This window comes from Mesoplodon densirostris, chromosome 13 (assembly GCF_025265405.1).
Source record: "Mesoplodon densirostris isolate mMesDen1 chromosome 13, mMesDen1 primary haplotype, whole genome shotgun sequence".
Lineage (NCBI taxonomy): Eukaryota > Metazoa > Chordata > Mammalia > Artiodactyla > Ziphiidae > Mesoplodon > Mesoplodon densirostris.
Genome location: NC_082673.1, coordinates 12,747,250 through 12,764,217, shown reverse-complemented (window position 1 = coordinate 12,764,217; position 16,968 = coordinate 12,747,250). Strand labels below are relative to the sequence as shown.

The 16,968-nt window shown below is 37.0% G+C and overlaps 1 protein-coding gene across 3 annotated transcripts; it reads left to right on the top strand.

Moving 5' to 3' along the window:
• Positions 1-79: 79 nt before the first annotated feature.
• COPS5 (COP9 signalosome subunit 5) lies at positions 80-16,680 on the top strand. 3 transcript variants are annotated; one of them, XM_060116333.1, is made up of 8 exons: positions 80-365; positions 2,830-3,064; positions 4,039-4,167; positions 4,838-4,903; positions 5,440-5,525; positions 11,173-11,284; positions 14,599-14,747; positions 16,440-16,680. In XM_060116333.1, exons 1-8 carry the CDS (start codon positions 250-252, stop codon positions 16,522-16,524), a joined length of 978 nt encoding a protein of 325 aa, XP_059972316.1. In that variant the 5' UTR covers positions 80-249; the 3' UTR covers positions 16,525-16,680. The 3 variants fall into 3 exon arrangements, with proteins under 3 accessions (XP_059972316.1, XP_059972315.1, XP_059972317.1); XM_060116332.1 differs by having other exon boundaries at positions 313-559; XM_060116334.1 differs by lacking the exon at positions 80-365 and adding an exon at positions 489-567.
• The last annotated feature ends 288 nt before the right edge of the window (positions 16,681-16,968 follow it).

Genomic DNA, 16,968 nt, shown 5'->3' with positions numbered 1-16,968 from the left:
TAACATGGCTGAAGCCGAGCCTGCGCAGTCCGAACGAATTCCAGTTTCTGGCATAACGTTACATGCCCTTCTTCCGGTGCGGGAGGCTATACCATTCCCTGCGTAATCACCGTTTTTGTCCTAATTCACACGTACAGTTTTCCAAGATCACGCGTTCTCATTTCAGCCATAAAAAGATTCCTCTGTCTCTACTACTGCTTAACTGCTGTTTATACCGTCGCGTTCTCGAAGGACCCCCGCCATTCCCGAATGGTCCGTACCAACTTCACCTCCGGTGCTAGGTGTCATGGCGGCCTCGAGAGTCTAGTGCGAGTTTGTACCTGTGCTGGGGCGGGTCCGGAGCCCACAACCGGAAACCCAGCGAGGTAAAGTTGCGTCTAGATTGTGGTGGCAACAGCTTCTCCGATTCCTCGGCGATGGCGGCTTCCGGGAGTGGTATGGCCCAGAAAACGTGGGAATTAGCCAACAACATGCAGGAAGCCCAGAGTATCGATGAAATCTACAAATACGACAAGAAACAGCAGCAAGAAATTCTGGCGGCGAAGCCCTGGACTAAGGAGTGAGGAGGTCCCTGGCGAAACGCAGGGGAGGGCGGGGTGGCGGGAGTTTAAGAGACCCAGGGGGAGTGGGAGTTGGAGGGGATAGAGAGAGAGCTTGTCTTTTCATGTGCAGGGAGGAGAAGGAGTAAGCGTCTGAGAAATTTTGCTTTACCTTTTTATCCCCGCACAGACCCTCCACTGGGGCTTGCTTGATTCCCCTTTCTGTCTCTTTTACCCGTTTGCCTTGGGAGAATGGAAGAGGAAAACGACAAGCGGTGATTTGGGCTTTCACTTCTCAACACCCATATTGTCACAATACGCTCCACACTCTGCCTTGAACCCTGTGTCGATATATACTTTGTTGGGATCTTCCGCTGATTTCAGGCTGGAGACTGCAGCTATCTTCAGAAACTGAGTCAGCCCAAGGGTCCACCTTTTATCCTATAATCTTTTAGATCTCTAATTGTTTCTTGATTGCTGGTAATTATTTCAGAAACACAACGAGGGGCTGGTCAGTCTCCCAAAATGCTACTCCACCAGTTCACATAAGCTAGACATTATATCAAAAGACCTTAAGATTCTTCGCCCCTTAGCAAAACTCCTGTGTCCCTGGGAGTGATGACAGGTAGAGGATTCTTTATCCACAGCATTTATCCTTTTCTGAGAGCAGATATTGTTAGGGAGAGAGTAAAAGGAGCACAGTCTCTCTAATGGATAGACAGGAAAGTAGTGGTCAACAACAAAAAAAACATATTTCATCTGTCTCAGTTTTTTACAAGGCAAACTTTAACTGTCAGTATTTGGATTCAGCAACGTTTACTGAGTACTTACTATGGACTGAGCATTGAGCTATGAATTTCCATGTCATTAAATCTTCATGACAACCCAGTACTGTATTTTTATTCCTTTTTTGCATATATGAAAACAAGCAAATATAGTAAATAACTTATTTCATGATTACACTGAGGCAGCGAACTCTTAAGTGAGCAACAGTCAGACCTAAGATCAAATCTCACAACTGTCACTAATTAGTTGATTGACCCTACAAAATTTACTTATCTTCATTTTTTTAATCTATAAAACAGAAATAAGACCTACCTGGTTAATTATGTCATAAAGATTAGATGAGGTCATGTATAAAAAAAGGTCTAGAATGTATGTAATAGAAGCACAATAACTGTGTCTGTCTTTTTTTCCACAGTAGATAGAGGAGCGAAGATTTTAATTCATATCTTGACTCCCAAGACCAGGTCTCCATATTTTTCAGTTGTGATTGAAATCTGTGGGCAGACATCTTAAAAAGGCTTCTCAAAGACACTGACCACTCTTTACAGACTGGTTAGTTTGCCTGGTTGTCTGCTATTTCTACAGCAGGCTGTGCACTTAGGTTGATATAGCCTGTTAAATATTTGGAAACTATCAGCTTGCCTCACTGTGTGATTGTATCTCTAGTTATATTCATCCTAGCTGTCTTGAGCTGCATCAGTGAGACTGAAATGTAATTTTATTCAACAGTAGTTTGGTCACATCCACAGATGACAAACTGAAATAGCCATCATAGTAGAATTAAAGATATTAAGGCTACATTTTGCATTTTGAGGCTAATACCATGGAGAGAAGCCACAACCTTCAACACACTGTTCTTTGAGAGTACTGTAAAAGATCGGTTTATGACGCTAATAACAGCTCACACTGAAAAAGTTTTAGTATGTGTCACGCACTAAGATAAGCACTTTATATACATTATTTCATTTACTCCATTTCCTCCTAACAATAGCTCTATGAAAACAGGCACAGATGTTAAGTGGCTGTCTCAAGGTCACAGCTAGGACATGGCAGTGCAAGGATGCAAACCTAGGCAGATGGATGTCAGAGCTCACATTCTTAACTGTTAGGCCGGAAGGTTAGGCCCAAGAGTAATGAAGCACAGCCATCCAACCAGATTCAGAAACCGAGATTTGGTGATTCCAAAAGCAATGGAGAAAAAGTCTATGGAACTGGTCATGTAATTCCCTCCTAACTACTTGAATAGCATATTTAAAAACTATTTCATACTTTTCCCTTCCCCCCACGGGAGGTACTTTGCCAGATTATGACATGTTTATCATTTCCATCCCCTTCCAGAACTCTGTCCTTTTCTACTTCCCTTTTCTTTCCCACATTCTACACTCTTTCTCCCCATTCCATCAATATAAATTCCTTCAATACTTATTTGTTAATCTCCACAAAAACTTGTCTTGAAATTGTACTTATATAAGAAAGTTAATTACACCATGCCTTTGTTTTGTAGTCACCATTACTTTAAGTACTGCAAAATCTCAGCATTGGCTCTACTGAAAATGGTGATGCATGCCAGATCAGGAGGCAACTTGGAAGTGATGGGCTTGATGCTGGGAAAGGTGGATGGTGAAACCATGATCATTATGGACAGTTTTGCTTTGCCTGTAGAGGGCACTGAAACCCGAGTAAATGCTCAGGCTGCTGCATATGAGTATATGGCCGCATACATAGAAAATGCCAAACAGGTAAAAATGCTGTTCCTTAAAATTTGGTAACTGCAGGAGTCTCACAGTTACTTCTGAGTTTCTAAATTTAAAACTATTCTCTCTACATTAAAGTTTATATTTTAAGTTATTCTCAACTAGATATAATGTATAAGATTTTTTATTAATTTTTTAATTATATGTGGATTTTTTAAAAATAAATTTTCACTCAGGAGAGTAGATCTTAAAAATTCTCATCACAAGAAAAAAAATATGTAACTGCGTGTGGTGATGGATGTTAACTAGCTACATTTATTGTGGTGACCATTTCACAGTATGTACATATATCAAATCATTATGTTGTACATCTGAACTAATATGTGTCGATTATATCTCAATTTTAAAATTTTTTTTAAATTCTCACATTCATTATGTGTGTGTGTGTGTGTTTAAAACCAAAAATTTGGAAACAACCTAAATGTACCTGGATATCAAGCTGATTAAATAAACTATGGTATATCCATACAATGAACTGCTAGCCAGCCTTTTAAAAAAATAAAAACTAGTTATCTATATATTTATTTATATGAAACAAACCCCAGAATGTTTTGTTGAGTGAAAAAGTAAAGTGTAGAACACTGTAGGTGGTATGCCATTGTGTGTGTTCTTATTAATCTACATAAATGCAAAGACTATACATTCTAAATGCAAAGAATAGCTCTAGAAGACAGGTATGTAAGCAGCTGCCTACAGTGGTAACATCTAGGCTGAGAAACTGGTTGAGGGGAAGGAGGTGGTAAGGAGACTGAATAACCTTATTGTACGGGTATATTATTAATTTTGTGCCTTGGGCATGTATTATCTAAAATATATATATTTTTTAATTTAAAAGCAGCATATGCTTTAACTATTCTGCATACTATTATTTTACTGTAAGACTATGTAAACAGACAAATCACAGGTGTCTCTAAGATTAAACAGGAACTTCAAGCTCTTTTGTCCTGTTCATTTGTTAGGTCGGCCGCCTTGAAAATGCAATTGGCTGGTATCATAGCCACCCTGGCTATGGCTGCTGGCTTTCTGGGATTGATGTTAGTACTCAGATGCTCAATCAGCAGTTCCAGGAACCATTTGTAGCCGTGGTAGTAAGTATTTTTACAACCAGTTTTAATTAATTTTCATGAAGATTTACTAAAGCAAGTATACAGAGAAATAAAAACAGTGTGGTAAAGAGCAAGGCTCTGGTGTCAGTCTGCCTAAGCTTGAATCTGAATTCCACCTGTTTGTAGCTGGAACTTTGAACAAGTTACTTAACCTCTCTGCATCTCTTCCCCCACTCTGTAAGATGATGGGTGTACACAGCATCTATATCTCAGTTCCCTGCACATAGTAGGCATTCAGTCAATGTTAACTGAATTGATTAAATCAGGAATTGCTAGAGCAGCTCTTGCACTGCTCAGTGTTTTAGATGCAATCCAGGTTACTATGAGGAAGGTAGAAGTTGTTCACCTATTAAAGAAAAAAAAAACTTGAAAAAGAGATTAGCAAATCTTCAGTTAATACTCTTAAATAATATAATAACTAGATCTAATCTCTAAATTAACGATGAGATTTCTATACTTAACCATTCTGTTGAACTTCTGTGGTTTTTCAATTTGGTTATTTTTTTCCCCTATTATATGATTATTTTTAATTACGTGTGTGTGTGCATATAGTGTTATATGTACATAGGTATTTCTAGGCTTATAAAGTTTAAACAAATAGAAGTATATAGTGATTTTATAATCAGCAGATATAAATATATCTTTCTTGTAGATTGACCCAACAAGAACAATATCTGCAGGGAAAGTGAATCTTGGAGCCTTTAGGACATACCCAAAGGTAATTTTAAAAATTATAAGTCCCTATAGTTTTTTAAATTTTAAATATTTGATTTATTTTTAAAGATGTGTTATGGTTAGTATCTCATTTTGTCCTAAAATAATTTAACAATATTTACAAAATAGAAGTCCAACTACCACAAATTGCCCTTAGCAAAAGACAGTACACTTGTGCTGCATATTGTTAATTTTATTAGAAAAGCAGTCTTCATCTGTTAATAAGTATTTGTATGTCCATGGCATTCTGATGGGTACTAGAGAAACAAGTTAAATCCATCTACTTCCTTCCATGCAATCTGAGATAGATATGAGCAAAAGTATGTATCACCTGAGGACAAGAAAAATGGATCTCTAAGCCAAATCCAGCCTTCAGCCACCAAATGGGGTTGAGGGAGGGTATAAGCAACATACTTAATGTTTTGGGGGGTATTTGGCTCCCCAAAATTAATGTTTCTATAAATAGAAAGCTGCATAGAAAATATGTTTTTCCTCTGTTTTGTTTTGTTTAAATCTTCTATTTTCTTCATTTTTGTTTAGGGCTACAAGCCTCCTGATGAAGGACCTTCTGAGTACCAGACTATCCCACTTAATAAAATAGAAGACTTTGGTGTACACTGCAAACAGTAAGTAATTTAAAAATGTATCTGATGCCAAAATCATCATAAGAAACCTTAGATCATCCAGACCAAGCCCCTAATTTTATAGATAAGAAAAAAAGTTCCGATGAAATGCATTTCATAACCTTTTAAAATAATAGTAAGAATATACAAATTTAGGATGATGTTTGAATTTTTATTAATAATTGTTTTAATCTAACATGTTATTTACCTTTCACACATACATAAACACTTTATCAATGTACCAGACACTTGGCCCGTTAATGAATTTAACAGTTGAGAGAAGTCGTATTCAGGACCAGCCTGATACTAGCATTTCTGCAGCATTCAATGTACCCAGTTTCCACTTAGCAAAAATTCTCCCCAAACAGTTTCACTCCAAAAGTTAAAGAAGCCATACTAAAAACTACTTAATTGTATACTCCTTTAAAATAGTGAATTTTATGGTATGTGAATTATTGAATACATCTCAATTTTTTAAACTGCTAAACCAATGAAGACAGTTATCTCCACCTTCTAAATGTATCTTACCACCTCTCTTATTATCACCTTGACCCAAGCCACAGCCATCTGTAGCTTAAATCAAAGCACTAGCCTTCTAGGTGGTCTTCCTGCTTCTGACCTTTACCCCACCCCTTAAAGGTCTTTTGTCAGCCTGACAGATTCTATTAAAATGTAAGTTAGATCATGTTCCTCCTTCTCAGCATAACTTCCCGTCTCACTAAGAATAAGATCTATAGTGCTTACCATAGACCACACAACCCTATGTAGTCTGGCCCCTACCATCTCTCTGAGCTCATTTCCTGTCACTGAGCCTTTGCTCTCTCCATTCCAGCCATAGTGGCCTCATTATGGTTTATCAGATGTACTAGGCAGGCTCCTGCCTCAGGGCCTTTGCACTTGCTAATCCCTCTTCCTGGAACATTCTTCCTTATTTCCATGTGACTCACTATTTCAATCAACCAGTGCCTGTTTAAGGGTCGCCTTAACAGGGCTTCCCTGGTGGCACAGTGGTTGAGAGTCCGCCCGCTAATGCGAGGGACACCAGTTCGTGCCCCGGTCTGGGAGGATCCCACATGCCGCGGAGTGGGCCTGCACATCCGGAGGCTGTGCTCCGCAACGGGAGAGGTCACAACTGTGAGAGGCCTGCGTTATCACACACAAAAAATAAATAAATAAAAAATGAAAAGAGAGAAATCAACCATTTAAAAAAAAAAAAAAAGGGTTGCCTTAACAGAGAATGTTCATTGATCACCCTATTTAAATTAGCACCTTCTTGTCACTCGGTGTTACCTTTCCCTGCTTTATTTTTCTTCTTAGCACTTGTCACCACCTTATATGTTTTTGTTTCGTTGTTACTGACCTCATTAGAATGTGAACTTCATGAGTAGAATCAATTCACTGCTGTATCCTAACATTTAAAATAGGACATGGCATATAGAAGAGTGGGCACCCCCCCGAAAAAAAAGAAAAATGTTGCCTAAATGATTACTAGTGTCCCTTTCTCCATACCTCCCATCCCACTTCAAGGAATACCTTAACTACCCACGTGCTACTACTGCTTATTTTTGTGTTTAGAAATTCTTAGAAAATTACAGAATTTCTAAATTTTAATTTTTAAATATATCTGGTTTTCAGTCATCCCTGACATACTTCTGGAAAAAAGGATTCTATTTTATTTTTCAATGAGAGGTTTGGAATTAAATCACTTAATTTGCTCTACTGAAAAGAACTTAAACCATTCCTGTTTGAGAGAATTGCTCCTAAGCATGGAAACACCTTTGCCGTGGTACTTTCATTTTCAGAGTTAACAATTTTTTCATTTATATTAAGCTGTGGTATCAAAAGCTTACACCTTTAATACCTGCTCTACGTCTTTCACCACCAGCATCAGCTTTTGAAACAAAAAAAGACCGAGGCAGACTGTGCTTTCTGTATCCAAACAAATCTGCATTTCCTGTTTTTCTGAAATATGAGCCTATCAAAGAGGAGTTACTGGGGCTTCCCTGGTGGCGCAGTGGTTGAGAGTCCGCCTGCCGATGCAGGGGACACGGGTTCGTGCCCCGATCCCGGAAGATCCCACATGCCGCGGAGCGGCTGGGCCCGCGAGCCATGGCCGCGGAGCCTGTGTGTCCGGAGCCTGTGCTCCGCAACGGGAGAGGCCACAGCAGTGAGAGGCCCGCGTACAGAAAAAAAAAAAAAAAAAAAAAAAAGAGGAGTTACTGCATTCTAGCTTCCTGCACTGCTAGAGCATAGAATTTTGAACCTGGAATTACTAGGATATTCAAAGATACTCTCTTACTTAGGATCAGTTCCTAAATAAAGAGTAAACTTTTTCATAGGGCAAATAAGTTGCTTAATTTATTTTTATTTCAAATCTTTAATGAAATATAGTGCCAAGTTGAAAGAGCAGGGGTTTTGTACAGGCTCGTTACATATCCATTTCCTAAATTATTTGACAATGAGCTATTATTTGTAGTTTATATTGATTTTTTTTCTTTTCTACCTTAAATTCTAGATCATCATCCAAAGTTTGTTTTAAACATAGAATCTAATGTAGATACTAAATATATTTAACTTTGAAGAGGCTTATTAAAAATAGGACACAAAGTGTTTTTTAAATTAGCTTGTATGTTATCAGTGTTATACAGGCACATAGTTTAACGAGTCAAATGGTTCTATGAAATTTATTATAAAATAAACAATCTTGTACCATTCCCTTTCGCATCTCCCAGAGGCAGTCACTTAAACTATTATAGTTACTCTGTTTAAGTATTTACCCCCGTATCTTCAAACAGCATGCTGATAGTGCTGCTTCTTGATTTTCAGTTCTAGGCAGTATCTATTATTGACTTCCCATACAGAAGATGAGGATTTAGCTCCACGAATAATTTTACATATTCTCCTTGTTTTCAACTCTGCTACTGAGATTTGCAGCCAATCACTACATAGTAGACCAAAAAATTTCATTGCATCAACCTACGGAATTAAAACAGTAATAACATTAAGGTGGTCCATATATTTTAAAACATAAAAGTCTATTCTAGACCCTCAAGTTTGAGTTCCCTTATTTTCCATCCTTTATAAATCTAAATATGTTGCTGTGCTCATCCTCTCATGTCTTTTTCCCTAAAGTATCAGAGGTACAACCCCTCCTTTCTAAAGCTGACCTTTCCACTTGAGCCCCTGCCTCCTCTTCCCATACCTAACCCCCTCAACTCCCAGGGCCTCACTTCTTAAATAATGTCTTAAATGTCTACACTCTGGATATAACAATTAAGACCATGAGGTTTTGATAATAGACATAACTTACCATATCCTTTTGCTGCTACTTTCTAACTCTGTGGCTTTGAACAAGGTCTTTACTCTCTAGAGTTGTTTCTTTGTAGAATGGGAATAATAAATCCTTCCTTGTATGGTTGTAGGAAAGATTAAATGAGAATGTATGTAAAGCACCAGGACATAATAAGTGCTCAAGAAATACACTATTCCACTTCCACATTTCACTACAGCTGTGTCCCTTTCATATATACATATGCATGGATATCTTAATCTTGAACAAGCCTTTACTTAGAATTATCTTTAAATTCTTACTCTTTTTTTATTTCTTCACTCCTGAATTGAATGAACAAGAATTTTTTGTTGTATCCATGTGTGCTTATCTTTTACACCACCAACCTGAGTGTGAGCCTTTATCTCCTCACATCTGCCACGCTGCTGTGGCATCCTTTGTGGTATCCCTGCCTCCAGTTTGTCTCCTCTAACACATCTTACCACAGCCAGCTTTATAAACCACCTCTTTGGCTATATCATTGATCTGCTCAAACACCTTCTATGAGCCCCAAGTACCTAGAAGATCATTTCTTAGCCTTTTATGTAATGTCCTCTGCCAGCTAGACCTCAACATAGCTTTCTAGGTTTCCCTTCACATAATTCTTCTGCTCCTGCTAAACTGTCCAGGCAAACTGATTAACTTATTATTCCCTTCATGACTTTCCTTTTTGTGAGTCAGTGCTCTCTGCCTTATGCTACCTCCTCGTTCTCAACATATCCACACTATAGACTCATGTAAGGGTTACTCTACATTTTGCCTTTTCCCTGGGGCTTCTCAGGCAGTTCTGTCTATACTAAGAGTACTCATTATCTCTAACATTCAATTGGCAGGAGATTAATTTTAAATATGCACCATAGCACCACTTATTGTTATTCAACATACATCATTATATATTTAACATTTTGTGGATTCACCCCACATTTCCCATAAAAATGGTAAGCTCCTTAAGGTAAGCAAGTCCCTTGTGTTTCTTTGTATCCACTGATGTACAGAACGTAGTGAGATATTTATTATTTTTATTTATTTATTTTTTATAAATTTATTTTATTTTATTTATTTTTGGCTGCCTTGGGTCTTTGTTGCTGCGCGCGAGCTTTCTCTAGTTGCAGCGAGTGGGGGCTACTCTTCATTGCGGAGCGCGGGCTTCTCGTTGCAGTGGCTTCTCTTGTTGCAGAGCACGGGCTCTAGGCACGCGGGCTTCAGTAGTTGTGGCTCTCGGGCTCTAGAGCACAGGCTCAGTAATTGTGGCACACGGGGGTAATTGCTCCGTGGCATGTGGGATCTTCCCGGACCAGGGATCGAACCCATGTCCCCTGCACTGGCAGGCTGATTCTCAACCACGGCGCCACCAGGGAAGCCCCTGAGATATTTAAATATTTATTACTTTAAAAAATATATATGTTTCAGGGCTTCCCTGGTGGCGCAGTTGTTGAGAGTCTGCCTGCCGATGTAGGGGACACGGGTTCGTGCCCCGGTCCAGGAAGATCCCACATGCCGCGGAGCAGCTGGGCCTGTGAGCCATGGCCACTGGGCCTGTGCGTCCGGAGCCTGCGCTCCGCAACAGGAGAGGCCACGACAGTGAGAGGCCCGCGTACCGCAAAAAAAAAAAAAAATATATATATATATATATATATATATATATATATATGTTTCAGACATTTAACCAAATTTTCCTTGCTATCCCTGATTATAAACTAGGCACCTTTGGAAGCAGCAATAATTCTTTTATGTGGTTTAAGGACCTACCTTAAAGTTTGCTTTTCCAAAAAGCAGTAGGTCCTTATTAGGGGATTAAAAAGGGAGGAATGGGGAGTCCACATGACATTTTCAGGGGTTTTTCATTTGTTGTTGTTTTTTAATTTTTATTGGAGTATAGCTGATTTACAATGTTGTGTTAGTTTCAGGTGTAGAGCAAAGTGAATCAGTTATATATTTTTGATATTTTTAAAAACCTAACAAAAGTTATAGTTGACCCTAGAGAGGTAGTTCATTAAGTTTGTGTGCTATTGGCTGGAATTTATGAACTCAATGACATGGATAAACATATGTCATTCAGAAGTTTTGATTAGTTCTTGATAATTTCTTGGGAATTTCTGGGCTCTACAGAGGGGAGAAATATAACACAACAATGTTTAGTTATCAGATTTGAAACCATACCCCTGAAGAGTAAGGAAACCATGTTTACCTGTTATTCTATTAGACTAAAAATTAAAATATGACTATTTGGATATAAAATGTAATTCACTTAAATTTGGCCATAACCTTTATATGATGTGGTTGAATTTTTTTATTCACTAGATTTGTGCTTTTGTTTCATAGATATTATGCCTTAGAAGTCTCATATTTCAAATCCTCTTTGGATCGCAAATTGCTTGAGCTTTTGTGGAATAAATACTGGGTGAATACGCTGAGTTCCTCTAGCTTGCTTACTGTAAGTACTATACTTGCAAGGGATGTGTTTGAATTTTTTATCAATCTACATAAGTTGTTTAATAACTGAAACTTTTTTTCATGGAAAGGCTATATCTGACTTGGCCAAGATATTAGGCCTGGGGGCAGATTCTATATGACCAGATGTGGATTGTGATACTAGGCCAAGCCAGGATCTGTGTCGTGTACCACTGAGACTAAGCCTAATATATATACAAATATAGTGGCCAGATGAGGGTGAGGTTTCTCCCTGCCTTGAACAGACTTACAGAGAGAAAAATACAAATACTGTTTTTTGTTGTGTGTCTCAGGTAGGACGCTGGTTACAAGTGACAGGAGACCCAACCAAGCTGGCTTAAACAAAAAAGAGAATCATGTAAACTGCAAAGTCCAGGAGTAGGGCTGACTTAACGCACAGCCTAAATTTGCATTCAGACAATATTATGAGGTCTTGGTCTTCCTCTCTCAGCTTTGATTTCAAGTCAGTTGGCTTCAGTTTCAGACTTCATGTGAAACCAAGATGGCAGCATTAGCTTAGATCTCCCAGCCTCTCAGTTTCACACTGAAAAGACAAGACCAAGATACACACACATCCCGGCATATTCCCAGGCAAAGCCTCATGGTGTCTGGAGTTTTGTAGTTCACATGCCCATCCTTAAACCTGCTCTGGGTGAAGGGCATGAACACCATGAGTTCATGGGCCAGGGCAGGTGCTTTACTGCTGGGCTGGGGTAGAAGAAACTCAGGAGCATGTGGACTAAGAAAGTCCTCAGAAGGAAATCAGAACATCACTACCCTAAAGCAGCAGATGCTAAGCAGAAAAAAAAAAAAGAAAAATCGTAGTGAATATATCATTAAAATCTAACATTTAGAAGAATATATATTTAACAAACTTCTATCTATAGCTTAGTAAGGAACAGTTTTGTTTTGGTTTTTTTTTACCTTTTTTTTTTTTTTAAGTAAGCTACTTCATACAGCACAGTATAACATAGTGGTTAGAACCACGAAATTTGGAATAAAATAAACTCAGTTCAGAAACAACTCTGCCACTTTACTAGCTGTGTGTGACCTTCACAACATTATTTAATGTGACTAAGTTTTTCTAACCTAATGATAATAGTACCCACATTGTTAAGTACACTGAGATTATATGAAATATTTTATATATAAAGTAATTAGCAAAGTACTAGGCATATAGTAAAGCCTCAATAAATTACTGTTTGTTTGATTCATTGTATTCATGGGAAGAGACCTCACTTGAGCATATTTACTATGGTTTTAAATATAATTCTGACAAGCTTTCTGTTATTTCTTATCCTCAACCATCAGAAATAGCAAATTAGAAGGAAAGAGAGTGATCATAATAGCAAACATTTATTAAATGCTTCCTATGTACCAGGCATGGCTAAATGCCCCATGTGTGGTGTTTCCTTAGAGGCAAGTATACTAATAGCAGCCAGAAGTGACACATGATGGCAAGGGGAGGAAACAGTAAGACTGGAGCTTTCTGAACCTTTGTATAAAAGCATACAGCTCTGGGCTTCCCTGGTGGCACAGTGGTTAAGAATCCGCCTGCCAATGCAGGGGACAGGGGTTGGAGCCCTGGCCCAGGAAGATCCCACATGCCACGGAGCAACTAAGCCCATGCACCACAACTACTGAGCCTGCATGCCACAACTACTGAAGCCCGCACACCTAGAGCCCGTGCTCCGCAACAACAGAAGCCACTGCAATGAGAAGCCCACGCACCGCAACGAAGAATAGTCCCCGCTCGCTGCAACTAGAGAAAGCCCGTGGGCAGCAACAAAGACCCAATGCAGTCAAAAATAAATAAATAAAATAAATATTTATTTAAAAAAAAAAAAAGCATACAATCCTATTTACTCAGCCTGTGGCTGTCCTTGTATTCCAGAACTGCATATATTGAGGACATTAATAATCAAGAAAAGGTTAAATTATATTTCCTCCTTTTTTGTAGTTTTATACCTAGTACATTGCATTACTAAGCATTCTAAGAAAAAATATATAAATATATGTTCATCTCTTTCCCCAGCTAAAGCATGTAATCTAAAAGCTACAAGAAAAAAAATATTTTCTGATTTATATTATTTCTCTGTGTGTTTGAAATGTAATTGATTTATTTTTTCATTTTAATAGTATAACTCTTTCTGCCATCCTACATTTTTATGGCTTGAGCTAAATCTTCCAAACGTGACATAGTCTACAAACATTAGTGTTTTCTCCAAATCTGTGGGGGAGAATATATTGGTGACCTAAACCATTTAGATCCAGAAAAGTGAATATAATTGCATATTTTTAAAAATATCATAAGTTTGTAAAATCATTGGAAAGCTGGTAGCATTTTAAAGGGCTCTTTGTAGTAACTATGATGACAGCAAATAATGTTTTTAAATGTCTTGTGATTGAACTGTATTTCCTATACACTATTTTACAGACTGAGCAAATAGAATAAAGATATTCCAGTAAAATGTTTTTTAAAAATATTACAGTTAAGTGTACATATGTAATTATTAATTTTTTTGTTTTAAAAATGTATGAAATATTAACAGCATATATAATATTTCAGCTTACCAAATGTGGGTGTCCCTGTGAGTATACAGCAATACTCTAAAATATAACTATGGCTATAGCTAGGTGGAGGGACTGTAGGTATTTCCTTTTTTTTTTTATACTGCTCTACATTTTCCACATTTTCTGTTTAACTATTAATTTTATAATCAGAAAAGCTAAAACAAATGTAATTTTTAAAATATTGTCATAAATACTAATTCTGGAAGTTCAACATGAAAAAGTAACAAAATTAGCTAACAATTATTAAGGCTTTACCAGGTGTCATCGACAGTCCTACGAGCTTTATATACATCACTTCACATAGCTTTAAGATAGAAATTATCACCTTCCTCCCCCATTTTCACAAGAAGACTTGAAGGCACAGAAAAGTAAAGGAGTTCTCCCAAGGCCTCCCAGCTAATCTGCAGCAGGGCCAGAACCTGGACTCAGATATGTGTACTTCAAAGCCTCTCATAATAACAAATATTAGATTTAAGCAGTCGAAAAGAACAATTCCAAATTTAATCTTGAAATTATAAAAGGTGAAAAACTCTACACTTGAACTGCTTGAGCTTTGGAATCAGTTTTTGCAAGTATAATTTGACTTCTTCCTTCACTGACTATCCACTTAGATTTCATAATGGAATTATTTGTAAATGAAACGTTCTATATAGAAGAAAATTTACATACTTTTTAAATGATAAACTAGTATCATATATTGACACAATATAATTTTCCCCACAGAATGCAGACTATACCACCGGTCAGGTGTTTGATTTGTCTGAAAAATTAGAACAGTCAGAAGCCCAGCTGGGACGAGGGAGTTTCATGTTGGGTCTAGAAACACATGACCGAAAGTCAGAAGACAAACTTGCCAAAGCTACACGAGACAGGTAAGTTAAGCAAAGCTATTCCTACCCCTAACTTTTTTTCCTTCAAGTTTTGCAAATAACAGGATTCAAATTCCTTACGGTTAAACTTATAACTTACAATGGTACCTGAATATTAACTTATTTGGACCTTTAAGAGTTGTCAAATGCAGGTTTTGACTTTGAAAATTTAGGAGACAGTAGGTACTTTAAAGGCTTTTAAGGGTCTAGGTAATGTTATGAAAAACTCACAGTCACCTTTTCCAGGTTCAGCTAGAAAGTGTAAGAAAGAAAACCAATCCATTGCTGGATCTTTAAACAAAAGCAAAGACAAAACCTTGCAAAAAGGATGTCCTCAGCTATTCTAACCTAATCATCATCTGAAGGATTAAATTAGGATTTAAGTTTATCAAATTTCAAATTTTTATAAAGTTTTAAGCCCCTAAATATCAGAGAAGTGATTGTATCTCTCTTATTTTTCTGAAATAATCCTCTATACAGTAGTTTAGTATCCCAAATTTCACTACAAGAATTTGTTAGGAACAAAGTTGGGATATGTTCTCTGATAACTTATGAAATAATTATGTGGTCCTTCAGATGCATACAGGATTGGGAAGACTACTAAATAACATTTACTTTCACAAAAATTTGAATTTTAATGTGATAATTAGGGGTAGAGAGGAAAGGAAGACTATGTTGACATCTGTGTAAACCAATACCTTGGTATCCTTTTTAAGAAAAACTGGACTAGTTGATAGGAAAGAAAAGAGAGAAGGGAGGGTGCAAGGTGTATTAGGAGTAGAAGCCATCTTGGGTTAGAATGATCTTATTCCCTTCTTCATGGGTTTTTAAAAGGTATAGAGGTAGTAGCCTGGATAAAAATTACATTTTTCTTTGGCATTAGGTCTTACTTTTGATACCTGCTCTGAGTATGTCATTTTGCTCATCTGTCTTTACATGTGTCTGATTTTTTAGTGTCTAATTTTATCTGCATTTACATCTCAATTTCTTATGAAGCAAAAATTTCACTGTGGGAATGTAGTTATATAAGAAGAAAAGTAGGAAGGAGAAAAGTAGTAGTACAAAAGTAGAAAATTTTCCTTCTGGGGGTAACTTTACAAGAATTGCATCTCTTCTGAATTTTGGCGGGTTTTTATCGTTTTTTTTGTTTTTGTTTTTTTTTATCAATTTTAAAATGTAAGTCCTTCACCCACTAACCTAACTTTGGCTTTGAATTGTTTGAAGGATGTTTGTGATTATTTCAGGAAAAAAAGCATAAGATTCATTAAAATCATTTTTTAAAATTATTCTAAGTAATGAACAACAAGGAATAGCAGATTTTAATGTAACATTGGAATCAATCTATAATTCTGAATTATAAATAACTTCGGTAACCTTCTAAAACAGAACTTTTCCCAAACCTTCTGACAAATAACAAAATTAACTGTTCTGAATTATATCAAATTTTACATTGTCATTCTCTTGGGAAGGTGTTAGTAAGTAGTGAAATGATCAAAAGACATGCAGAAGGCTAAAAATCACTATAGTATACTATAAAGAGTAAACTATAAATTGGTATAGTATATTTTGTGGAGTATGAATAGGACCAAAAATCATTATTTGGGTGCAAGGATGGAAATGGGGGAGGGGGGATTTGCATGTTTGAAATAGTTCTCAGTTCTTGTGACATTATGTGATGTGTTTTTTTCTTTCCAGCTGTAAAACTACCATAGAAGCTATCCATGGATTGATGTCTCAGGTTATTAAGGATAAACTGTTTAATCAAATTAACATCTCTTAAAAAAATCACTAAGTAGTACTTTTGCCTGAAAGCCAGTATGAGAAAAATACTCAAGTAACACTTTGAAACCAGTTACCAAAAACCTGATTAGAGGAATAAGGTGCTCTGAAGTATCCTAAATATTAACATCCTATAATAAAATTCTTTAAAATAAAATTGTTCTCTCATTGTTTTGTGGGAGGGTTACATTATTTTTCTAGTATCCTTTAATGTTCTTAAATATGAGGGAAGGAAATATTGTTAGAACCTTTCTGTTTTTTAAAGTCTTGCCTATCTAACTTAGTCAAAAGATGGCAGCGTCTCATTGCCATATTATCAGAGCCACTTTTCAATTTGCCTAAACCTTCTTTTGATAGTCTGTTAGTAAAAATACAATTTAATGTAACATTTTTATGTTCCTGTGAAACACTGTCACACCATAAATTACTTTCCTGAAAGTCAAAT